Source organism: Triplophysa dalaica, chromosome 18 (assembly GCF_015846415.1).
Source record: "Triplophysa dalaica isolate WHDGS20190420 chromosome 18, ASM1584641v1, whole genome shotgun sequence".
Classification (NCBI taxonomy): domain Eukaryota; kingdom Metazoa; phylum Chordata; class Actinopteri; order Cypriniformes; family Nemacheilidae; genus Triplophysa; species Triplophysa dalaica.
The window spans coordinates 14,543,239-14,569,403 of NC_079559.1; the positions used below are offsets into that span (position 1 = coordinate 14,543,239).

General features: G+C 37.4%; 3 protein-coding genes and 1 long non-coding RNA gene across 5 annotated transcripts; 2 read left to right on the forward strand and 2 right to left on the reverse strand.

Annotated features, from left to right (window-relative positions):
• Positions 1-292: 292 nt before the first annotated feature.
• On the forward strand, positions 293-3,104 carry LOC130407193 (uncharacterized). Its single transcript, XM_056729917.1, has 3 exons — positions 293-537; positions 1,093-1,264; positions 2,237-3,104. The coding sequence occupies exons 1-3, from the start codon at positions 378-380 to the stop codon at positions 3,102-3,104; spliced, it is 1,200 nt and encodes a 399-aa protein (XP_056585895.1). The 5' UTR covers positions 293-377.
• A 1,368-nt stretch (positions 3,105-4,472) lies between these two features.
• Positions 4,473-6,737, reverse strand: LOC130407208 (uncharacterized). The gene is made up of 3 exons (XR_008904591.1): positions 6,678-6,737; positions 5,354-5,384; positions 4,473-4,598 (listed from the first exon to the last, which is right to left on the reverse strand). It is a non-coding gene; the product is annotated as an uncharacterized LOC130407208 (long non-coding RNA).
• A 67-nt stretch (positions 6,738-6,804) lies between these two features.
• Positions 6,805-10,579, forward strand: arpc5la (actin related protein 2/3 complex, subunit 5-like, a). The gene is made up of 4 exons (XM_056729941.1): positions 6,805-7,171; positions 8,637-8,709; positions 9,672-9,848; positions 9,998-10,579. The coding sequence occupies exons 1-4, from the start codon at positions 7,032-7,034 to the stop codon at positions 10,058-10,060; spliced, it is 453 nt and encodes a 150-aa protein (XP_056585919.1). The 5' UTR covers positions 6,805-7,031; the 3' UTR covers positions 10,061-10,579.
• Positions 10,580-11,162: 583 nt separating this feature from the next.
• Positions 11,163-25,798, reverse strand: golga1 (golgin A1). Of its 2 annotated transcripts, XM_056729912.1 has the most exons (23): positions 25,671-25,798; positions 24,670-24,960; positions 23,776-23,866; positions 23,123-23,197; positions 20,785-20,915; positions 20,170-20,298; positions 19,894-20,063; positions 19,186-19,297; positions 17,774-17,869; positions 17,396-17,521; positions 17,216-17,311; positions 16,759-16,854; positions 16,575-16,670; positions 16,198-16,350; positions 15,469-15,564; positions 15,225-15,314; positions 15,006-15,108; positions 14,235-14,395; positions 13,945-14,100; positions 13,636-13,695; positions 13,311-13,544; positions 13,050-13,136; positions 11,163-12,649 (listed from the first exon to the last, which is right to left on the reverse strand). In XM_056729912.1, exons 2-23 carry the CDS (start codon positions 24,793-24,795, stop codon positions 12,572-12,574), a joined length of 2,562 nt encoding a protein of 853 aa, XP_056585890.1. In that variant the 5' UTR covers positions 24,796-24,960; positions 25,671-25,798; the 3' UTR covers positions 11,163-12,571. The 2 variants fall into 2 exon arrangements, with proteins under 2 accessions (XP_056585890.1, XP_056585891.1); XM_056729913.1 differs by lacking the exon at positions 23,123-23,197.
• Positions 25,799-26,165: the final 367 nt, after the last annotated feature.

Consider the following 26,165-nt stretch of genomic DNA (forward strand, 5'->3'; position numbering starts at 1 on the left):
TACTGTATGTTATGTTTTCTCTGTTTTTCTTGCAAATTTTACTTTTTTGTCCGCATTTAAATTAGTATTTTACATTATATGTGGAAAAACTATTAAAAAAAAAAATAACAATAATGAAAACAAAATAGCATAACATGAAAACGTAATTTAACAGTCAGTGTTGTTAAACGCTTCACAAAGGTTCAGGATGACTTCATACTGGCTGGTCCACAGTTTAAACACAATTAATCATGTTCTGTGTTTATGTTCTCGCAGCGTGTGGGGTGCGATGCGTTCTATCACCGCGACCCACCAATTGCTCCACATCATTGGCCTATAAAGATGAGAAAGATAGACCGCGTTCCTCTCCTGCAACAGGTGAAAGAGTTGAAAGACAGATGGATGTATGGGCTAGGTATTCTGGGATAAAGAGCACAGAGGAAAGACAGAGAGCAAGGAGCAGTATAAAGAGAGAGAGAGTAACTGTGGATCTAACACAAAGGCCTTCCACTGTACCACTGGAGAATCAGACGGGGCGTCGAGCACACAGCACGCCAGGTATCACAATGACATGCGCACAGAGGCTCCGGTCTAATTAGTCACGTGACAGTTCCATGTCATCAGTTATTCAGATTTACATCAGTGTCTGCCTTAACTCTGGTAGCACTTTGATCGGAAAGCAACAGATGAAAGCATTTAATGATCAGTCAAAGACTGATTCAAATATGTGACCCGGTCTGTGAAATCCAGGCTAAAGCCTCAGAATTTAACTATGAGCATCAAAGTTTGATTTCAAGCATTATTTAAAAAATAATATAAAACTTGCTTAACAGAGATCTACTGGGGATTTTTACATTGGATTTGGGACAAGTGGAGATAATGATCAGTTAACATGAGATTGAATGAATGGTTTAAATTTTCTCAAATGTGTCATTGATCAGAATGATAAACTAGCAAACGAACATTGTTGCTATATTCTCCTCTTTAAAGAATGATGCATTTATTATGTTTATGTTTATGTAAATGCAAATGTTTGTATACATAAATACATATAAGTATTTTTCATTACTCAAATCCCCCCCTCTGATTCTCATTCATTCTTTCTTCAAAAAGAAATCCCCACGTGCAAGATTCTCTGGAGAAGAAAAGATGATCAAAGTTTCCTCCAAGATGGACCTCAACACTCCGACCAGAGACCAGATCTGACTCCATTTTTACATCTCTACCTGCCTTCATACCAGCCCGAGAAGAAAAGAGAAGAGTCAATGGAGAAACAAGAGAACAGGTAAAAACAAAAAAGGTCATTAAAAGAACATTCAGTACAACAGAATTCAGTACAACAGAGGAACAAGTTGGAAGGAATTAACTGGCGAGCATTCTGAATGACAGAAATAATAGTCTCATTCATTGTGAAATGAGCACAAAGGCAGTTAATGAGAGTACATGAGTGATATCATAAGCTCCGAGGCCTTTGGGTAGTATTAAATGACACATTCTGCACTTTTTGGTTTGTGTCCTGCATTCTGCGGATGACAGTTTGATGTTCTCACTTTCGTGGGAACGCACAATAGAGCCTGTCTGTGGTAACTAAGCTTTAAATGGCATTAATCTTATAGATACACAGACCAAACATTCCCGAGCTTAAAAGTGATAAAGCTGGATATAGCTCTTGTTTAACCATGAATCACTGAACCTGCCTGTAACATAAAAGCATGTATTAAGGTAACAGGGCATACAGTCACAAGCAAAAACATCCCATTGAAGTGAAGTTGTGTATTTTCATCGTTTCCAATGACTACGCGGCTCACTGCTTTTGATGGACGGATTTTAAGTCGTGTTTTGAGTTCTTCGGTATCTCGGTATCTTAGCAGCTGTGATACAGCTGCAGGTCCGGCTGCAGATTTCATTTCCCATTTGGTTTTTGCAGGTTGGTTTTTTCAGCTCATGTTCCAGACTAGCAAAATGCTTTACTCCGAACATGAGTCTCAAGGGCGCAGCAATCGAGACCTTACTTAGATTTAGTATGCAATCACTTTTGGGACATTTGAACACTTTTTAAAAGTAATCCTCCAGACAAACAGTCATGAAAAGGCTACAAATATGTAAACTTTATGTCCCACGTGTACAGCAAATTATTTCGATTGATTAAGAGTCTTAAGGATAGGATGACAAAGATGTCGTATAAGCAGCCAGCTCACACTTTGGATTGAAATAGTTTAGTGGATTGTAAGTGTTGACAGTTTGTTTTCCTTTAAAGTTCAGAGATGCACAACAAGCAAGCCGTCACAGAGGAAGGTAGAGAGCATGATGTCATCACACAGAGCCAAAACGAAGACATCACCGACAACAAAATAAATGAAGAACGACAACATTATTTCACAGATGGCATACAATATGACATCACAGACACCAGTTGGCATGACATTTCAGTTGGCAAAACACAAGAGAAAAACTTTGAGAATGACATCACAGAGGGAAAAAAACCGCAGAGCATTACAGATAATGAAGTCACGGAAGACCGCATCACACAACAAATTCAATGTGATATTACTGACGTTGGTGAATCTAACAATGTCCCAGAAGACAGGGAACAAAATGACAAGCAGGAAAAAAAGAACGTACATAGCAGAACCAGACCGACTCTTCATACCAGAAGAGTGAACAAAACCTCTGATGGCAAACTCATGGGCAACACACGTTATCCCGCCCCATCTACGGCTCTCACATTCCCATATTCCCTAATGGACAGAAATCCCTCTCCCACTGTAAGTGTCCTGCCATCGTTTTATGGAACGCCGTTTGGCTATCGCATCAGAAAGTTCAACACTCCCGAGTCCGGCAGTTCCAAGACACGAACCAGAAAAGTCTATAATGACATCAGATTTATAAAACCGACGAATGACATGCGACATGCCATAGAAACAAAAGGAAACCGATGCTTGTTACAAACAAAGGCTGAAGTCGTAATCAGCCCCCGCCCCAAAATAATGAGCACTGAGAGGGGGGTCCCGCCTCATAAAATTAAAACCATCAAGACGTTTCTGTGGGGACCAGAGGGGCCCCAAGAAACGAAGACAGTGTGCGAGTTACAGAGTCCTGTGAACAGGTGGAGAAGCTCGGATTGACGTAAGACGGAAGAGTTGTGTGTGGCCTTCGTGTCTTCCGAAACCTCTCTTTGAGACGAAACACTACACAAGGCCGTTTGGTCACAAAATGAAATGGCTTTTAGAAGAAGGGATAATTGAAAACTCTGCCTTCAAAGTCCTCTTCAAGCACGGATGAATTATGCATTATTTGAGATTTCTGACACTCTCTGGTTTTTCTCAGTGACTGACCCCTCGGCTTGTGTTATTATGATTCATTGAAAAATAAATCCCTACAGGTTTTTGGTGCTTTCTGCCCATGGGTTGATATAAAACTAGGAGATCAACTAAAAATGTAACTCTTTTATTCGAAAAACAGGGCTGGTGAGTATCTTTCATCATTGGGGAATTACATTTCATAAAGCTGTTGAGAGTTGAAGAGAAAGGAGTGCCCACACAAACAACAGTCGGTGATTTTGAAACTAAAGTAAAACGCATATCAGCTTTTTGTTGAATATATCTGATACATGCTATAACTAGAAAAGTAATAGTATTTCAAAGTGCATACAATTTTTTTTTAATAGTTTAGGATGTATGGATATATAAATGTTCCAAGTTCTTTAAATCATGGTTATTCTTTTATACATAGAAGAACCTTTTGGCTCCATAAAAAACCGTTAACATTTCTGTTTTTATTTGTGGCGAAAAAGGTTCGTCAGATTACAAAAAGATGGCTTTGACAAAATGGTTCTTTGTGGAACCAAAGCATTTTTTTCTATGGCATCTCTGTGAAGAACGTTTTAAGCACCTTTATTTTTAAGAGTGTAGTCTACTTCAACAACTGGGCATTTTTAGCATTCTGGACATGACATTTTCAGTCAAAACTGAAATAAAAATTCCCAGAGAATATATTTATTACAAATATATTGAATTATCTGTTTATAAAGGGGAGAAAATTCCTGCGTTATGGATGTGACAAAACGTACAAAGTAGGTTTTTTTGTGAATTCAAATGTGCAAACCAGAAACAATAACACCCAACAAATGGAGAAGGGATGCCTCTTTAAAAACTACAAAATAGTTATTTTTTTTCATCTGCCCATTTATGAGGAATATGAACCGCTAAGGATGTGACAATTCACTAACCTGACTATTGCAAACTATGCTTTAAAAAAAAGATTAAGAGAGAGATACTTTATATGTGTGCATTTAGACAAACAAATATTGACACCTGCCCTATCAGCATTGTGAAAACCTTTTGAAGAATCTTTTTTGTTTGTTTTTTCATCTTATGGCTGATATTTTCATAAACAGTATGTTGACCTGAATAAATTATTCAAATTCCAGCTATGTTCAAAGAGTGCCATGGAACATGAGACTCTCATCGATGCTGTACATTAGACATAATCTGATTAAATAAACTAAATTCGTTAAAGTGCAGCGGGGTTGTCTGGAATGCCCAGAAGCCACAGACTCATAGACCACCTCTCCAAGCATTCCCGTCCAGTTGAGACTCTGAGTAAATATTTGCATTGCCCTAGCAAAATAGGAGAGAGGATGTCAGCTGGGCATTGATAATGTCTGTTTATACACCACTTAACTGGAAGGCATTAAGGCAGAACTGTTGATGTATTATTTTAAAATAGGAGAAGAAAACATACATGTATAGGCAAAAACAAACATTTCATAATTAGATTTATGTCATGAAGATCCGGGATGGTATGGGAACAGACCAGGTCAGACTCTCCCGGTTACAGACTTAATATGGATTTGCATGCGATTCCACTTTATGTTTTGTTTGTGGTAAAGGAAAGCCAAAGGCCATTAAATTAGCTATACTTGACATTTAAATATCTACTTTTTAAATTAAATTAAAACATACTATAAATAAAATGTTCAATGTACAACATAAATATACTGTTGTATATGCAAAAATGTTGCATTATATGTGTTTGGGATATAAGAGATTTGAGACTTTCTAACTGGTGTGCACATTGTACAGATGCTTTTTTTTACATTTTTTTTCTTCCATATGTTTTTGTAGCAATCAAATTGAAACCAAACAGAATGAAATTGTTTCTGAAATGTGCACGCCTGCTTTGTGGTATAACCAAAAAGTAAACAACAATCTCTCTACAATGTCTGCCTATTATGATTTACCGTATCAAGTAATAATAAAGAAAAACATGCTTTTTGCTTTAAAATTATTATATTATTTGTACACCTATATAACTAGGCCCCGTGAATTAAAAAGTCAATATCAAGAGAATATGACAGAATATATTTACTCACCCACATGTCTTTGTAAACTTGTATTACAGTCCTGAGGGCAAATGCATGAATGTTTTAGAATGTGAAATGTCCCATTAAAAGAGTAAAATGTGACTTTTATGGTCTATTAACATTCACTTTACAAATGATGTAATTTATTTGTTTATGGTGTTTAATGAATCAAATTATTCATTACAATAACAATCAACAAGAACATGAAAAGATTAGCAAAAAGAGACAACGAGTTTCATCTGGTTGCATGTCAATGTAAAGTCAAACAGTATAAAACAGAACAAAGGTATTTTTGTAAACAAATAAAATAAATGTATTCAAGATGGAGCAGTGATTTGGCCCATCTGTAGGATTAAACCCAGAACTTCAGAATGCAAATATCTGCTGCCCACTAGTGGACACTTGTGGAGACAAAACGAGATACTTTCATAATCATGTTTTTTTATTGTGCATTCCAATTAATATCAATCAGACTGCAATTGGTTGGTTTTGGATGAGCCATAATAACAAAAAATACTGTTAACGAACACTATAAAACACATAAAAACAGGAAAAAAACTAAAAACATGATTTTTGAAAAATGTTAAATCTATCTCATTTTGGAACCAAACTCTTCATTTATATGCATCATATAATATACAATGTATTTCCTCAGCAACCAATCCTCTTGTTAACATTGTTTTTTACAAATTAAATCATTATTTTGACTAAATATTTTGTGTACAATGTGTACAAATATTTAGATAAAGTGAAAAAAATATTTGTTTGCTTTGTTTGCTCTATATGTCATTCTGTATATATTTTTTATCTAATAAATAAAGTGACTTTTATTGTGATTTTTTTGCATCTGTAATTATGTATGAAAATATTTCCTTTGTATTAGCATCTATTGTTTTAATCCTCCTGTATGACATATCGCGATTGTTCACTGAACTTCGGATAAAAGCGTCTCCTAAATGATTAAATGTAAACGTAAAAAAAAAAATCTGGAATGATACAACATATACACCTAGTAATAACTATTAAAGATGAAATATTAAAATTTGAGGCATTAATAGATTAAAGGATTTTTTTAAATGATACATACAATTGTACGTAAGAGTTATAGTTTTAAATTATTGCTGCAATTCTATAATGAAAACAGAGGAAATTATTTCCGGTTGAAAAAAAATATATATACGGTTTTACCTTTCTCAAGTTTTAAACACTAACGTTACATGTCGGATAATATTAATTTTTCCTAAAAAGTAAATATAAAAAAATACAATTGTAAAATTGGCCAAAAAATACCAATTTCATCTTTAAATGCATTTAGTATTTATGTACCGTTTACCTGGTAAATCAATCGATTATTAAAAAGCCAATTGTACGATCATCTTCCAGTCAATCCGCAGGTTGTGTGATCACAGGAAACGGAAACGCCACATCGCACCGCAACCACCGCGTGTGATTCCGTTTCCGTTTTTCTCGCGAATTTTGTCCGCTCTGCAGGAATGTGTGGAAATGCTCGCGCTGTGGAAGAGGTAACAACCGCACCTTCCTGCTGACACATGAACCCATCAACGGCCGCTCGTGCCTTTTGGTTTCGGCGTTGAGGAAAGCGGAGACTGAGTCACATCGCCGTGTAGCCGAACATCTGTCCGATTACCCCCCGTTCCCGCATGATTGATTGAAGAAGATCCTCCTGATGGCGAAAAACACTCTGTCCTCACGATTCCGTGGAGTCGACATCGACGAATACGACGAGAATAAATTCGTGGACGATCAGGATGAGGCGGCCGAACAGCAGGGACCCGACGCGTCTGAGGTGGACGATCTCATCCGACAATATCCTTCAGTTCACTATTACAATTTATAATGTGTATAGATCTGATGTATCTGTGCTGGATTCTAACAGGAACATTTAGGGAATTAGTTCATTATAATAGAAGACGTGAGATTTAAAAGAGAGTCAGATTCTGTCATTACCTTGGGTAAACTATGCTTGTTGTTGTGAGACTATAGTATATTTGTGTCTTCTATGATTTTATTGCAAATTAAAAAATGGTGGTTACTGTAGTGGTTATATAACTAGGGTAAATGCTTAGGGGAAGCTTATACATTATTTACACGGGCTGTGTCACAAAACCCAATGAGCTTCCCAACTAGTCTTGATAACTAGATACGTCAGAGAGTAGCCTATCGTGTCCAAAAATGCCGTTTATTAGAATAAAGAAATCCTCGGTCATTGTAGGAAGCAAAATTCAATAATTTTGTGAACATGGAAACTAATGTGGGAGCATTGCTCTTTGTGTATTGTGTTTTAAATAGCTGTGTTGTAAACTTTGATCTGTTACTTTCTGTTGAAGAATATGTCAGGGCAAGGACGTGCGTTTTGACATGTGACACGTAACGTATAAGGTGGTCGACATGATATGCTTCCTTTTCAGGGCACTTGAATGAAAATGAAACTTCTGTCATGAATTACTCACTCTCTGTCTGTTTAAATCTCTTTGTTTGGTTGAACACTGAGAACGATATTTGGACGAATGCTTGTTGTCAAACAGTTCTTGGACCCTATTGACTACTATCATAGAAATGGTAGTCAAAAGTTTCTTTCCGACACTCTTCAAAATATCTTCTTTTGTGTTCAACAGAATAACTTTCCTAATATGGTTGTCAGTGATAGTGTTCAAGAATTTTTAGGTTATATAAATATAAATAAAATAAATTTCTCTGTATTCATCAGAACAAATACATTTATATAGATTTGGAACAACATAACAGAATTTTGGGCTAAACTATCCTTTGAATCTCGATTTAATGTGACGCATTGAATGATGTCAGCAGTGAATTAAATAATCCACTTCTTAAAAGATATTTTATAGCCTTGATGTTCATTTTAAACTCACGTTTTAATATACATAATTTAGATTCCTCACATTTGATTATTCTCATGGCTTGCCAGCAGGTTATGGATAACTTTTGGTGTTTCAATACCTCAAGAGATTCATATTTCACAATAATCAGGATTGCTGTGTAAAAAGGGTGTGGACTGTGTGAATATAATTCGAAATGATTCAGAACACAATTATAGATCTTTATTAAAGCCAATGAAATCAACCCAAAACATTCTTAATGACATCATTCCGTCGGTTTCTGAATTGGGGGTAATGTTGCGGAACACATTCCCGCACACGTCAGCGTTAACTTAATTCGACATGTTTTGAAAGATTTCATTCATGGAAAGAATGCTCTTAAGTACTCTCTGACTGACTGGTTGTTCAGCTTTCCTTAACTAACAGTGATGTACAGGGGACATGATGATGGCATTTCACATCGCCTTGAGGAATCCACCAATCAACTCCAAGAATCCAGCCGTGAAAGTAAGAGACGTTTAACTCATTCTCTCGAGAACACGCTGTTACGAGGGGATGTCAGTCATGTCAAAATGACGTAGTATATCAATCTTCTTTCAGTTTCTGTTTTTCTGTAAATTGTCTTATGTTCCATATTAAGATTCATTTAGATCGACTGGATATTTTGTGCATTGTTTTTTTATTCTTGTGGTGCTACGTTAACAAGCCAAAATTCTGCCATTATATTGCTTTACTTGTTGTTAAGGGAAGGTATAGTCCACCACAAAATTATACTTTTGTCTTGAATTAATCAACCTTATTATTCTGTTGAACACACAACACCTATATGTAAGCAACTGAGATTTCTGGGACACCATTGACTACCATAGTAGAAAAAATGGTTGTATTTTTGTTGTTGTTCTGTTAAACACAAAATAAGATTTTTTGAAGAAGTTGGGAAATCAAACAGTCCTGTTTGAAACCATTTTTTGACTACCCCGGAAATGTCGGTTGCTAACATTCTTCTAAATATCTTTCTTTGTGTTCAACAGAACAAATATATTCATACAGGTTTGGAACAAATTGAGGGTGAGGAAATGATGACAGAATTTTTATTTTTGGGTGAAGTATCCCTTTAAAGTTTTTAAGGTCTTTGTGGTTAAATACTAAAGCGGGATAACAGGAGAGTGAGAGGCATATGGATATGATGATACGCGATGTTTATAATGCACAAACTTGATAAATATTATAAAGATATTGTTAACAAAACGACAAACACTAGTTAATGAGTTATTAGCATGTAGTCTAAAGTAATAGACTGCAGTAACTAGTTTTAGTTTTTTTGTAATTTATTAATATAGAATTTATTTGTTCACAGTTGAGTATTTATTGGTTGTTTTATGGATCTTATCCAACCAGATTTCAGATCTGTTTTGGAAAGTGTGTATATGTTTCCTGCAATTCTCCTGATGAGTTTCTCTTCACTTCAGGAGCGTGCCCAAGCCGTGGTGTTACGAGTGCTGACTGCGTTTAAGAGCAGCGATATTGAGCCAGCAGTGAAGTCTTTGGACAAGAATGGAGTGGACCTGCTGATGAAGTACATCTACAGAGGCTTTGAGAAGCCATCAGACAACAGCAGTGCCGTCCTGCTGCAGTGGCATGAAAAGGTTTGACAGAAATTTACTTCTCATGTAAGCTTGTAGCAATTCAGTAAAATTATTATTTAAATGTGCATTCAAGTTATTGTAATAAGAAGGAAGGGAAAATGTTATATCTCTGCTGAATTTGTACTCTTGTTTTTTATTGTCTCTTTCAGGCCTATGCTGTAGGAGGTCTGGGATCCATCGTTCGGGTGCTTACTGCAAGAAAGTCTGTGTGAAAAACTCAAAGAATGACATTGACAGCTCTTTTTCTCACCTCTGCAAAATCCTTATCTGGAATAATCACACACCACCACAGCCGATAGCCATGTGGAATTATTGTATGCTATTTAATGTAAATTATTGATTCTTGAATGTTCTTTAAGAAGTCGTAAAGCCCGCCACATTCCTCCTCTGATGAAGGTGAATGGTTGTTGAAACGATTCACAAACTGCAAGTGAGGGACATTGAATCTGTTGAAAAGACAGAGACTTTGCTGTATGAAACCTGAGCAGCTATTCAGGGCATTAAATACTGTGACAAATACGAATGTTGTATTTGCTCGTTTTGCTTAGATGGCACTCTCAGATATGTAGTTCTTGTTTCTTTAGTTCCAATTCTCATTTTTCTTATTGTACAGAAAGAGGATGATGTTTAATATATAGTATTTAGGTGGTGGATATATGGTTAAATTCGTAGTGTGGGGTTGGATTGGGGTTATTGTGAAGTGCCTGGTGCAATAAAGAATTTAAAGAGTGTTTTCCGACTATTTGGTCTTGATGGTTACTGGTTGCATTGTATGACATGGTGTCAATCTAAATGATAAATAACCATCCAGTTTTCAGGACAGGTCAATATTTCTTAAAAGGGATAGTTCACCTACGAAATGAAAATTCTGTCATCATTTACTCACCCTGTTGTCATTTTAAACTGGTTTGATTTTCTTTCTTCTGCAAAACACAACATAATATATTTTGAAGGATTTCTGTAACCAAAAACTGTTGGTCCCCATTGATTTCTACTGTATGACCAGACCAATTTTTGTTCCCAACATTTTTCTAATTCTCTTTTGTGTTTTGCAGAAGAAAGTTATGCAGGAAGGTACGTAAATGATGACAGAATTTTCATTTTGAAAGTGAACTATCCCTGTTAGTCATGTACTCTCATAATGTTTCATCATAAGATTACCTTGATTTTTATCTATTGTCATGTGTCTTGTCCTGCTGTCACATTGTTGTTGGGTAACTTTGTCACTCCTGAGGTTTGATTTTGTTGAAATACAACAATCTTAACACTTTATCAGCACCGATATCAAGATTAAATCACAAATATTCAGAGACATAAACTGAGAAAGATTTTTTTTAATCAAGTTTTGATGTTTTTGACATACCACGGAGTCAAATGAAAGTAAGGATGTAGTGGTTTTAAACTGAAACCAGAGGTGAGAGTAACCGCTGTGAAGGTCACGGTATCATAAATATGAGTTGGATTGTACAAAAGTGCATATTGCGAGTTGCAAACAACAGAATAGAAATTCAAATCAAATGGTACAAATTACAAGTTGGATGTGGAAAAGTTCCCAGGGAAGATAAAGCACAACAAAGTTCCTGAATCAGTATCGTTTTATGAGCACAGGGAGACGTTGAGAATAAGAGTTGATTTTCAGCAAGCAAATCATTTCTTTGGGTTTGTTTTTCTGAAAACATGAAACATCCCAATACTTGTGAGATATTCAAGGTTATACTCATATCTTTTCCACTACAAGCTGCAGTCATTCAAACCGTTTGACCCGATTGCTCTTCAAGTGTTAAAACACACAAAATTAAGATTGTTCTGTCAGCAAAACACTGGCATTGACTGAAAACCAAACTTCAGTCTTCACAGGTAAAAAGACATTCCGAAATGCAATTGATAGTAAGGCTTCAAGTGTACTGAAATGATGTAGTATACACTCAAAACCAAAGTACAATCACAGCATTCGAAGTAAGGCATGCAAACTTCTTTTTTCAGTCTACGCCTCAATATTACAGTTTCAAGTCTACAGTGAATCTCTCTCACACATCACTTGTACACTCACGAACAGTTTTAAAGTCCAATGCATGATGAACAGAACATGGAAAAATAAACAAAAGTAAAATAACTTATATCGCCACTGATTTATAATCTTATCACTTATATACAGGTATTCATATATAAATACTTGTTTGGAATGTACGTCATTTTAATTTACACAAACAGGGCAGATTGAAGATGGATCTCATAACATCTCTCTGAAATCAAGCACTGGACAGAATTTTCGTTGTCTGGTTATGTGCACCAATGGAGTGAAGCAGCAAATATGATTAACCCAACTAATACGTCATATCGAAGAAGTGAATAACTGCAAAATAATTTGTGTTGAGACCTCCGGCTGAAAAAGTTGAAAATAACAGTGGTAGTTGTTTGAAAGTAGATCAGGTTCATCCGCCACAAACGTTATTTCTGATTCTTTTGTCCACTTGGTACAAGAGTGAATCAGATGATCCTAAACCATCCTTTAACCATCATTTAAAAGGATTAAACTTCCCATTCACAAAAATGATCCGTAAAGTATTTTGGTTGCAGTTCCTGCTAATTGTCTGGACAGATTTTTTTGTAAAGGGAATTTCTGAGCTACATTGAAACTGTCGAGGCAGAGATTGAAACCGTCCTGTCAGCATTTGTTCCCTTCATAGAAATCCATTGGTTCCCCGTTTCTCTGTCTGTCTGTCTCAGCTCCAGCTTGATGTTCCTGAGACGGAAGGTCGTATGATGCCTTTGGGTGTGGGCTTGGAACCAAACCAGGACATCTATAACACAATAAGATTCACAACAGAATATTACAGTCAAACGTGCATGTCCACACATAAGCAATTCCATGCAAACAACATCCTTCCCATGAAAAATCTGAACGGGGTATTGAATCTAGCACAGTGCTGTGATTTCCCCTGCTCGAGAACCGCTGCTATAAATACCTGCCGGATGCTATTCCTGACCATGTCACTAAGTGCTAATGGTTGGATTCAGAGTAGTGATCCAGATATCATGACCCATATTGTCATTGGCTTCAACGGAGTGTCCTAGTTAGCTCACGGATGTGGAGAGAAAACTCTGCCTGATGACCTTTCTTGCGTACTGTAGCCCTCCGTCATACATATATCATATGGTTATAATTGCATACTGTACTATATAAGTGTTTCTCAAACACACCTTATACTCCAGTGTTTGTTTCAGCATGTCCTCTTCGTCCTTTGTGAAATGCAGGAGAACAGAAATGGCTCTGATGAGCTGGAAGGCCTGCAGGGAGGATTAAAGAGCGAGTACTAATCATTTAACCTAAAATGAATCTTCTAGAGGCAGGAGTTCAACACAGAACTCTATTGTTTAGAAAGCAGCGATGCAAGAATCATCTGATTGAATTTAAAGGTGTATTAGGTCATTTCGTTCTTGAAAGACAGCACAGGCGTTTACCTCAGCTTCTCTGGACGACATGAACTTCAGCACCACGTGTTTGAGATACTCAAAGTTGATCTCCCGTGTGTCAGTTAGGTCTGAACTGTTGATGACTGTGGTTTTGGAGGAGAAGGGCGGCAGGCCCGGGGTCTGAGCGGGTCCAGGGGCTGGAGCAGGAGCAGATGTGTCTGAGACCGCGGATCTGTCCTGCCTCCCCTCTTTCGTCTCTGCATCAACGTCTGGTCTTAGTTTCTGTTTCATAAAAAGGGGAATGTTTATGACCGCTGACACAAACAGATCACATGTTCTTGAATGTTTTGTTAACTTGTATATAGATAAGCACCAGCTCTTTCTGTAAAGTCCTCTTCAGTTCTGCAAGTCTCTGCTGTAGCTGTTTTATTGTCTGTAAAGAAAACACATATATTTAAGAAAGTGATTATAATTTGTTATACAATTTCGGTTAAAGACAAAAATATCTTTAATATGAATATTTTGATATTCATTTCACATAGTAGTACATAAAACCTCCTTCATACAAATAATGACATATTTGTTACACATTAATTGTATATTCATAATTTTGACACACAAAACAAATCTTTAAGAAACCAAACGTTTCTGCCTGTTGAATCTTTATAATTTCATCTCTCACCTTGTTCTTCTCAGCAAGCTGTTGCTCCATGTCTTTGTTGACCTTCTGTAGCTCATCGAGATCATTCGCAGTTACCGTCCCGTTCTGTTCACCGTCACACTCATCTGCATGCAACTCCGCTGTTAATCTCGACACTTCATCCTCTAGATCAGACACCTGTCACACATTCACATGTGTGTGCTACACTTGCTCATTTAAATAAAATAAGTAATCACATGGATTCAACAATATCAATCAGGGTGATGGGTAACTCAGACGTGTGGAGATCACAAACACGCGCACACACTAACCTGTGATTGGTAAGATGTGAGCTGTTGTGTTTTCGCAAGGACTTCCTGCTGTAGTGATGTCAGCTGAGAGTTGAGGTCTCGCTCTTTCTCTTCAGCCTCCAGACGACGAGACTCGCACTCAGCCTGCAGAGAGGACAAACTGCTACGGACCGCCTGCAATTCTGACACAAACAAGAACACAAGTTATTACTTTCATTCAAATTCGACCGTACAGGAATCAAGAACTGTTCTGTGCGCTTTCAGTACTATCATCAAATTCAGTATCATGAAGGACTGGTTGTTTGTGACATGTAGTCTACATTAAATTAATTCATAGAGGGTAAATTCAATTATAATATTTTTGGGAAACTTATACGTGATCAGAACCTGTGTGTTAAAAAAAAACCAAAACGATATTTTCACTTAAAATGTGTATCTTAAAAAAGAAACTCAAATAAAAGAGGGAACCTACATATACAAGTTGAAAAATCACTAAAGAGTGTGCATGGGTAAGTTTCTTATGCTTTAAAAACAGAACTTTATAGATGGTTTCAGTGGCAACAACATAAACAAATTTCATAAACAATTATGTGGCTCAAACTTAACTTCTGGTAGACTGCTGCAAACAATCAACATCTTTAATAGTTTTAATTTAACACATTTCACACTATTATTTGCAATAATATATTAATATTAGTATAAATTTAAATACATTTTGTAACCAAACACAGAGTGGAAGTAAACTTCGGGCCAGTTGCGTGTGTCTATGTTACATATGCTTTTTGTTATTACCTTCCTTAAGGGCACTTAGCTCCTCCTCCTTTACCTCTAATGTTTTAGAGAGCTGACTCACTTCCTGCTCCGCCTTCTCAAGGGACTCTGTCATTTTACTGACCTGTCCGAAACAAGCAGTAAACAATATTAAGTTACTGGTTAATACAGTTATAAAATACACTTCCTAACACATGGAAAAGACCATATGAATAAATTATATATATATAAACAAGTAACCTGTTGCTGTAGCTCCTCCCTCTGTTTTCGTGCTTCCTCCAGAGCTTTGGCAATTTCAACACTCACTGTCTGTCTGCTGCTCATCTCTGCCTGTGATGCACACAAATACAGTATGTTGGCAATACTGCATAACTCAAAGTAAATGCTCTCCTATTGTCCTAAAAAAAACTCTCAGCATTTCTGTGTCCAAAAAATATTACCAAAATACATACAGAGTCAAAGAAACCATGGATGAAATTCTTACTCTGGACTCTTCCAGTTCTGCGGTCAGTCTCTCCACAGTGCTGTCAACCTCAGCTTTGCTCTTTACCAGCGACACCTTCTCTTCCTCTAGTAGCCGCTTAAGAAAGTGACAGAAACAAAGGGGGATGAGTCAGAATGCTGAAGTCGACTAATTTAGCTTATTTATCCTTTTTTTTATAGTAGCATTTTAAATGGGATAAATTTAGAGATGCAACTTCTTAGAGAAGATTTAAATGTGGTGTAACTGTTGTGTGTGCATCTCTAAATGACCTCATCACTTAATTATTTTTGACAATAATAATGTTCTTAAAGTGGTAATTCACCCACAAATGACAATTCTGGCATAATTTACTCTCCCTCAAGACTTTCTGTCTTCTTCAGAACACAAAAGAAGATATTTGGAGAAAAGTTGGTAACCGAACAGCACTGGCCCCCATTCACTTCTTTTGTACGCACACAAAATCATTGCAAGTGAATGGGGTGCACTTAACATTCTTCAAAATATCTTCTTTTGTGTTCTCCTCTTGACTGACTGTACAGATTTTTAATTTTTGGGTGAACTATCACTTCAATATAATCAAATCCACATTCATGCATATTTTGCTTATTAGTTATAGGTAAGGGACTCCTTAACGACAATTAGACCTTTAACCCACTGATGAAAATGTTGCACATCAACAGAACAGTTTGATACAAAAAAAAGTAAATCACGCAAGTAGGTTTTACACACCACACTGTCCTGATAAGTGCTGATCTCTTCTTCTCTCCTCCTTTGCAGTGCAAGAAGTTCTTCCTCTAGCTTGGCTGTTTTCTCCAGACCTCTCTGTCTCTGTGTGGAGACCTGCTGCTGGAGTCTCTCTCTCTCTTCTACCCAATCCGCCTGCTACAGGACCAAAAGTCAGAGGTCAACACTCTAAGCCAAAGGTTAATGGATTTTAAAGATAACAATGAAGCTTACTTGTATGGTATCCTCGGAATTGCATTACAAGCCATTTAAAAACCCCTAATCCAATAAGAAAATGATCTATGTAATAGAATTTATTCCAAAACCAGGCTTAAATTCTGTCCACTTAAAGGCACAATAAGATTTTAATTCACATCATGTACCAGTTTTCCAGTGTGTGATTCACTGTCTGCAAGCTTCTGTTCCCAACTGTTTATCGTCTCAGAGGCGTTAACCAGCCTTTGCTCCAGATCTGATATCTGTCATCACAAAAAAATCATGTCATTCAAGTTTATGAAGCAGCGTCATGTGATGTTTGGTTTAACTGTATGATCACGGTGCTCTCACCTGTGCGTCTGTTCTCTCTCTGTAAGCCCTGGACGAGTCATCTTTGTGCTTCAGCAGAGTCTGGAGATCTGTGATGTTAGCGTTCAGCCGAGAGATCTGCAAACAAAAAGAAAACAGGACATCTATCACTGCACTTCCAGTAGAATTCGGTACAGTAAAGAAAGACATCATTTTGAAACAACACTGGTCCTAAAGCATGCTTATTTAAAAAGCTTTCCAGTAGCTCAGTGGTAAGAGCGTAGCGCTAGCAATGTAAGTCGCTTTGGAAAAAACCCTAACCCTAACCCATTTGCATAAATGTAATACTTTTATAAGGCATTGAGTGTCAAAAAACATAAAACAGGAATTGCTTCTGGACACGTGCTGTTTACTTCTTGCAAAATGGTGTATAGCACTGTGCAGTGATGTGTGTACAAGGGGTGTGTATGACTAGGTTCTAAGCCAGGTTGGGTGTTACCTGAGCCTCCAGTGAGCTGACTGCTGTTCTGTGATTGGCTCTCTCCTGCAGAAGTTCTCCTCTGGTCTCTTCTAGCCTCTGCTCTAATGATGACTTCTGCACACACATATACAGATATTAGATAACCGACAGCAGTAACGTAATGTAAATTTACACGTGTGCACATGCGTGTTTCCAGACCTCTTTGATGAGTTCCTGTAGGTGTTCATCCTGAGAAAAGTTAGCACCCAGTCTCCTATCTAAAGAAGAAGATTTCTCCTGCAGATCAGCCAAAACACGCTCTCGCTCCTCTTCCATCACTGCAGCCTGACCAATCAGAGTACATTATGTAGGAATGAAATTAAATGAATTAAAAAAATTAAATCAAATAAAAAATGTTAAATACTGCTAAATATAGAACCCATCTTTGATAAATATTGGTTTATGTTAAGGATTTTTTACATTTGAAGGAGTGACATCAATACTGATTACTTTACAGTATACTCAGTAAGAATACAAGTCAGTTAAGAGTAAATATATTATCAGGACAGCAGTGAGGTCGTAGTCACATAATCAGACCTTGTTCTTGTGGTGCTCATGTTCTAGCTTCAGTTTATGATGTTCAGATTGGAGATGCTCCATTGACTTCTCCAGTGATTTTACATCACTTTGTGCCTGAAAACAAAACATGCAAAATAATAAAATCAGCTAAAATGTTTATGTATCATTGACACCAGCTATTGTTAATTGTAAAATGTCAAATATATCATCACTAACAGAGAATGTGAAGCTGACGTAAACGCCCTATCTTGCATGTTGCAGTGACGCCACCATTTTGGGAGGATCATACTCTACCGCTATTATTGGGTTGATATGTACCGTTACTTGTTTTGTTTGATATAGGGAGAAATCGAACGTGAAAGAACCAGAGGCTTTTCCTGAATGACTCTGCGTAATGCTATTGCAGTTTAACATAGCAAGACCGACCTACCATAGTTATTTTTACTAATCTAACAAGAAACGAACAAGCAGAGATCCTCCCAAGATGGCGCTACATTTAACACGGCGTGACGTAGCTTCACATTCTCTATAAGACTTATATTGTTATGGTGTGAGCAATGTTTCTAAAACAGTGGTTTGCCAATTAAACATTTAAGAACATTTAGTAGGTTTCAGAGAACTGCATTACTTTCAAGGACAAGAAGGTCCTGTATATTAAATTTAGCCGCATCTAGTTGTGAGGTTGCGAACCAACCCTTCCGCTCCATTTTGAAGCACTACGATGGCTGACACAGAACTAAGATGTCATCATGTTTGCGCTTCTTTTCCGAAGGAGAAAACTTATTCAGAACACACAGTCAGTAGAGCAGTTTGTCCATTTAGGGCTACTGTTGAAACAACATGCTGAATTCCATGTAAGCACCCACCGTGTATGTAGATAGAAAAAGCTCATTCTAAAGGGCTCGGCATAGTCCAGGCAAATTTCGAACAATCCAACACCCCTTTGTTAATTGAGGCAGGGTTTACATGAAGTATGCAAATAGCCTCTGCAGACGTGCCGAGAGTGATCGCAGAGGTGTGGGTACATCTAAAGCATTTATGCTGCTCAAATGTTATTGTTTTTTATATAGACCTTATCTGGCATCACCTCAGCTAATCAATATGACGTGTTATTTCCCACAGACCGGGTGGCACTACATAACACACCCAACTATTACGTAATGGCCATGGACCAATGGTGGCTCCAGGGTGCCAACACAAACTTTCCTGGAGTGTTCTGTTTGGTTTGCTGCTGCGAAATAGTGAAACAAATTGTCGTTTGGAGATTTTGTTCGACAGACGGTCGTTTTTCGATTTCGAGTGAAGTATGCTGTGCCCTTTAGGTAAAAAGGTTTTATATACCACTGAAGACAATTATGTAAATTATATTGAATTTAATACCAAAAATACCATGTCATTCCCCATAACCAAAGCAGAATTGTAACTCTCACCGTCTGAAAATCGTCTGAGACCTGCTGGATCAGCTGCTGTAACTCTTTCTCCCTCTTCTCCAGATCTACAATCATCTTCTTTGCCTCTTCTTTCTCGCCAAGCAACTCATCCCTGAGACACACACACAGAGTAGAGAAATGGGCATAAATGTTACTTCTGTAAGGATAGATTATACCATCTTGTTAGTGTTCCAAAATGATACCGTAGTGTGTTTTCGTAATAGCAAAAATAATAGATCTAACATTCATTCAGACTTCGGTGTCTACTCTAATAGATAAAGATGGAAGAACAGCATGCAGGAGACGAAGTGATGATAGAATAAAATGAGTTTATTATGTTGCGTTTCGATCCTCTATCTAACTTCATCGGACTAAAAACACGTGCAGCAGGTGTTATTATACCAACACAGACAGTGGAAAATTGCTGCTTCACAACAGTGTCTTGTGATGTTATTATGTACCATTATTCTTTATTTCAAACTGCGATTTATGGCCTTTTTTGTTTGCATTTTCAATTTGAGATACGAGTCAAAAGTCCCTCCTGTTGGGCTAAACAGCATCCAAAAAAACTGTCAATGGAAACATCTGTTTAGGGGTGTGTTTTGTATTCCCATTACAACATTGTGCACAACATTTAAAGGAAGAATGGATTTCTTGATATCAGGATCACCTGATCTCATCCTGTTGAAGAAGTGTTAGTACTGTTACCTTTGCGCTCGCAGCTGAGAGTTGAGCTGACAGGTCTCCTCGTGTTCTTCTCCCAGCTCGTAGAGTTTGTCTTGGGTTTGACTCAGTCTCAGTGTGGCTGTGTTCAGCTCCTCTCCTCTCAATTTCAGCTCTTTCTCTCTCTGACTCAGCTGTTCTTCTCTTCTCAGCAACTGAAAGAAGATAACAGGTTAGGCATGGCATGAAAGAAAGAAAGAAAGAAAATAACATTATTTAAATTTTCGGATGCATTGTTCCTTTAATGTTCACTGTGCTGACCATGTGTTTGACTTTAGCCAGTTCCTGCTGCTGAAAGACCTCCAGCTCATCCAGGTCATCTCTCTTTTGGAACAGACTTATGCTCTGCTCGGTCATTTCTTCAAGTCGTGCAGCCAACGACGCCTTGTCCTGTTAAAGAGGAGAACTAAATCAGTTTGGGCTCCAAACTGAATTGCAAAGATTTTAAAACTGATCATTAGAGTGAATTTTAAGCAATTTAAAGTGACAGTTCCCACAAAAGAAATTATGTCATAATTTACTTACCCTCTTGTCATTTTAACCCTGCATGACTTTCTTTCTTCTGCAGAACTCAAAAGAAGATATTTTGAAGAATGTTGAAGCCCGGCCCTCATTCACTTGCATTGGTTTTGCGTCCACACAATAAAACTGAATGAGGCCAGTGCTGTTCGCTAACCAACTTTCATCAAAATATTTTCTTTTGTGTTCTGCAGAAGAAAGAAAGTCATAAATGTTTGAAATGACAAGAGGCTGAGTAAATAATGACAGAATTTTCATTTTTGGGTGAACTATCACTGACTCTCAGACCTTCCCCTGTGAGGACTGAACCTACATCCTTTAAGACACAAGCTTAAATCTTTAGCAAACCATGTTCACCTGCTCCAATAAAGCGGTCTTTTCCATCCATTCCTGGTCTTTCTTCTCTAATGCTAAGGCCATGCCCTCTGCCATCTTGGCTCTGTTAGCCTGGAAAGCTTCATTCTGGTCCTGAAGTTTCCGCATGGATGCTGAGCAAAGAGAAAAACCAATAAATCACAGTTACAGCTCTTATTTGTGCCTTAAAAGGTCATTCCAAGTTATATTCAGCCTGATGTGTGTAGAAAACCCCCATAGTGTGCTGACCATTGCTATACCCATTTATTTGAACATTCTCAGTGTTAAAAACAGACAGTCAATGTGTTCACACTTAAAGGGATAGTTCACCTAAAAATGAAAATTCCGTCATCATTTTTACTCACCTTTGAGTGTTATTTCGTTGTTCTGATGAGCACAAAAGAAGATATTTTGAAGAATGTCGGACAGAAAACTGTTTTGAGGCACTTTTGACTACTATTTTTTACTACTATGGTAGTCAAGGAGGGGATCATTCTGGTTTACATTTACTTTTATGCATTTGGCAGATACTTTCATCCAAAGCGACTTGCATTGCATTGTATAATACCTTTGTTTCTGACTATGTGAAATCCCCTGGGATCGAACCCATGACCTTGGTATTGCTAGTGCCATGCTCTAACCACTGACCCACAGGACTATCAGATATGTTATGCTAATGCTAAACTGGTTCATCAGAACAAAGAAATGAATAGAGTCAGTAAATGAAAAAAACATTTTTGGGGGTGAACTGTCCCTTAAATACATCTACAATTTCATTCACAATAAATTAGATGAATGATCAGGAGTATTTACATGTTAGTATATTACAACTTTGTATTTTAGCTAAAGCACTGCATATATATGTTATAAGTGGTGCATTTTAAAGAATAGTTCGCCACAAAATGAAAATTCTGTCATTTGTTAACTCTCAGTTTGTTCTAAACCTGTATACATTTATTCGTCCTGATGAACACAAAAGAAGACATTTTGAAAGTGTGGAAAACCAAACAGTTTTGGGTCACCATTGACTAGCATAATCATTTATTCCTACTATGGTAGTCAACAGTGTCCCAGAACTATTTGCTTAAATTTTTCCAAATATTAACTTAAGGGTGAGAAAAGATGACTATATTTATATGGGTGAACATACCTTTAAAAAATGAGTGATCTTAATCAGTGTGGCCCAGCGATTAATTTTATATGAAAGAAAAAAAGTGGAAAATATTGCTTATTGTTAGGTATCGATGGTTGGAGATCTGTAAAGCGGATTATTAGTACATGCTTCTATATTTAATCCCAGCTCTCAATATTGATTGTGTTCATATAAACGGAATGTGTGTAATAAGACTGCGAAAGTGTCTTTGAGCGTCTTCTGAGAATTTGCCTTCGTTTACATCACAAACCAAACAAAACCTGTATGCAAATGCAGAATGCTTCACAGAAATTCTGGAAAAGGTTGTAAACTACAGCAATTATAGCCAATAGCACCTTCTAAAAAACCTAAAGCCCAAAGTATAGTTCCTTTTTACGCGTAGGTAAGGGACAGCGTACAGTGTGCGTGACGCAAATTTCGTCATCAGAATAGTATGCTCAAGTCGTGCATGTGCATTACATTTCTTCCAGTGACCACCAGGTGGCATATGTGTCCTGGGAGCATCGATTCTAGGTTGTATAAAAAAACCTGACCCATAGAGGTATTGCAGTATTGCAATATGTCGTAACGTGTAAGTGTATGAGTCAAAACCAGTATACTTTGCAAGGCTGTGCGCATTCGTTCATGTAAAATAAAAGATGTATGCCATAGGGTTAAGGCAACAATCACGGAGATTCCAAACCACAAAAAAAGATTTAAAGTGGTAGTTCACCAGTTTTTTTCTTCATTTACTTACACTCATGTCATTCCAAACCTGTACGTTCTTCTTTCTTCTGCAGAACACATAAGATACTTTAAAGGACGATGGTAACCAAGCAACATTGACGCCCAATGAATGGACACAAATTCTTTTTTCTTTGTGTTCCACAGAAGACTCAAGTCATACACAACGTTTTTGAATAACTCAATGGCGAAAAAAAGGAAGCTTTACTTTTTTGGGGGTGAATCATCCCTTATGTGGTTTGTGGTATCCAACTTATAATCAAATGATAATTCATTCTAACATTAAAGCACAAACAACACCTCTACCTAGAAACAAACCTTGAGAACAATTTTAAGCTCATCATGAATACCCAAACATTAGGTGTTTGTGTTTTTAATGTTAAGGCATCGGACAAACAAATGGAAAAAACAGAGGAGGGCAAAGCTAAAAACAGGTGAAAATGGGAGGAAAAGAACAGTACGTACAATCCTGATACTTCTCTAATGCAATCTCAAGCTTCTCCTTGGTCTTCTGCATTAGCCGAAGCTGCTCAGCGTAGTCTAGGGTTGGGAATGGGATACCAACATACACACACGACCGGAGGAAGGCAGAGGATGGGGTACGGCGGGAGGAGGGACAAAAACAAGGAGGGGGGAGAAAACAAAGGGATAAATATGATTGAGAAGATAAACAAATGGAGGGAAAAACAGAATGATTTTCTGAGATGAGAAAACCATACTTGACTGATGTGACCTTTGACCTAATCTATTATCTCTAATAATCATCTTATCTAGTTCTGTTCTATTAGGGTTAAAAGAGTTTCCTAGATCTGGCTGTGTAATTGCATGGCACTGCTGGTTGAGATATCTATTGTTTATGCAGAATTTCCAGACGCTTACAATAGTGCCATTTGCATTCATTTCTGACATGCTTTGTGCTGAAATGTGGCAGATTTGTCCAATGCTGTGTGCTTTATACATGTTCACACTGCACAGAGGGAAAATGTATAAAGCCTCAAGATGGCTGAAAGCAGACTGTGGCAGATAAGATGAATACACACATTGTAGCCTGCACCTATTCCATTGTTTTAGTAATGTCCTTTATTCATTTCTCTTTCGTTGTATTGTGTGTGTGATACCTGAGAGTTTGGCCTCCAGCTTTCGTATATGATCGTTCCTGCGCTGGATCTGAGATGAGAAATCATCTCTGGAGCTGCTGCCGTCGGATGCCTGAGAGTGAAGGGTACAGATGAATACACACTCATCATAATCATATTACGAATCCTGATCAATATACGTGGAAAACATCTTATATATATAATACAAAAACAGTTATGTTCAACAGCACAAAATAGAAACGCCAAATAATTTACCAGGGAAAACATTATTTTCAATATAGCTTTGATTTAGACCTGTTACTAATATATCTTCCATCAAGCCCTTGTTTGGCCTTCTGTGACTTAAATTATTCACATACAAGGCCAAACCTGAACCTAACCCTGTGTGTGTTAGCTATTAATTGAAGACGAGTGTTTCAGGTTACACTGGCTTTTCTAAGCAAGCGATATTAAGACACTGGATTTACATTCCACTTGTTTCCGAAGAAGCAGTCAGCAATATTGTAATACATTAAAACTACTACCTTAGGTTACTATGCAAACACAATGAAATACTATACAATCACTTTTCTCCAAAATGGTTACGGCAATAAGCCAATAATTATGGAATATACATAATTAATTCTCAATACTGTGATTACATAAATTATACGATTTTGAACATCTCAAGCACTGCACAAAGCACCAATACAGATACAAAACTGAGAACGAAAGACACAAACACAACAATCACAACCCAGATATCTATATTTTACGATATCAACCTAGGCCATTCTGATCTCCCAACATGAAGAATTATTACTCTCTGTGGAACATACACCTGCTACACATATTAAAACACCAAACGTATGCGAGTGGATTACAATGTTAGACTTGGAAATACAGACGGAGACAGAAATCAAAAGGTGAACTCACAAAATCATCCCCTGAATCTGCTCCCACTGAAGTGATGGATTCTTTGCTCATGGAGCGAGGGATGCGGCCGGCACGAGGGGCAGCGGCTGCTTCCTCCGCAAGCTTCTTCTTCAACTTTGCAAACATCTCTGAAGTGTACAGTACAGCTTACGTATGCGTGTTTGAAGTAATGACCATCTATCCTGTTGTCTCCAGTCTCACGAGAAGCTTAAAGGTCTTCATAATGGTTAATGGCTTAAGTCCACTGGATATGAAGAACACCCTCGGGTGTCACTGCATGCTGCCTTGATTCTACAGGGGATCAATCACAACATTAGGAATGACAGAAAATACTTCATTTGATTTCAATGCTTACATTGAACACAAGACTGTGTTGAACATAAAATCAGAAGAGAATAGAGAGCAGTACTAGAGAGCTGAAAGTAATATCACTCTTCCTAAAAAAGTCAAAAACTTTCCTATAAGTCACACAAAAAAAAAAATCGACATATCTGGTAAGTTTAGAATACTATAAGCAATATAAGCAAATATCACAAATACAACACATCAAAATAGTATAACAGGCATATGAATGCTCACCTTTAGGGTCAGATAAGCCTTTAACATATAGCTTATTATTAAGAAAACCACAGGCCAAACAGTAAAACCACATCCTGATGTTTCAATCAACTACATGGATAGTGGGACTCAATGTTTACATTATTGCTTGACATGCTACACTGAAGTTAGCTAACTAGCATCAGTGATCATGACATGTAAGCTTGATGCTAAAACAATGAATCCATCACAAACCGACAGTGCAAGAAAAAGATTCTCTCAAAATGTCGAGAACAAAACCCAGCACCAAAAACGACAACCAATTTATAAACCCAGCAAGCTAATGTTAGCATTTGTGCATCTCACTTGACAACTCCAACGAAGCAGACGGACTGGTTCGTACAGCGACAACTCCATAAACGTTGAAAAAACAGGTTTATAAAGTATTGAGAATTTAAATTTACCATTGACGTTTCTTCTGGAATATCTTAAATGTCGTTACATGTGTGAGCTCTTTCTGTCGGGCTAACTAAGCATACGGCTAACTAGTTTTACACGTAATCTACGGTCACCAGATTCCTGATGACGTTCCAGGAACAACCGGCAGTAATAGTCGGTGCTGATTGGATGACTCAGATAGGAGGGCGTGATTTTATGTCAATCAGGAAAGCTGTCGCCTGTCAAGGTCCACGACACGTATATACAGTAAACACCCAAACGCCTAGATACTTATATTTACATGATTTGTGCAGACGCTTTTATTCAAATGTGTGCATTCAAATCACACGTTTTATCAGTATTCTTGTTCCCTGGGCATCAAACCCACAACCTTTATGCTAAAATTAAAAAATGCTTGTCCAATTGTGAATAACAGAGCTAAATTTACCCCCTGGAATTTATATATGGGTCAAATAAATAGCATTTTTTTGTTTCACCAACAGGCTAACTATTGTTTGAGT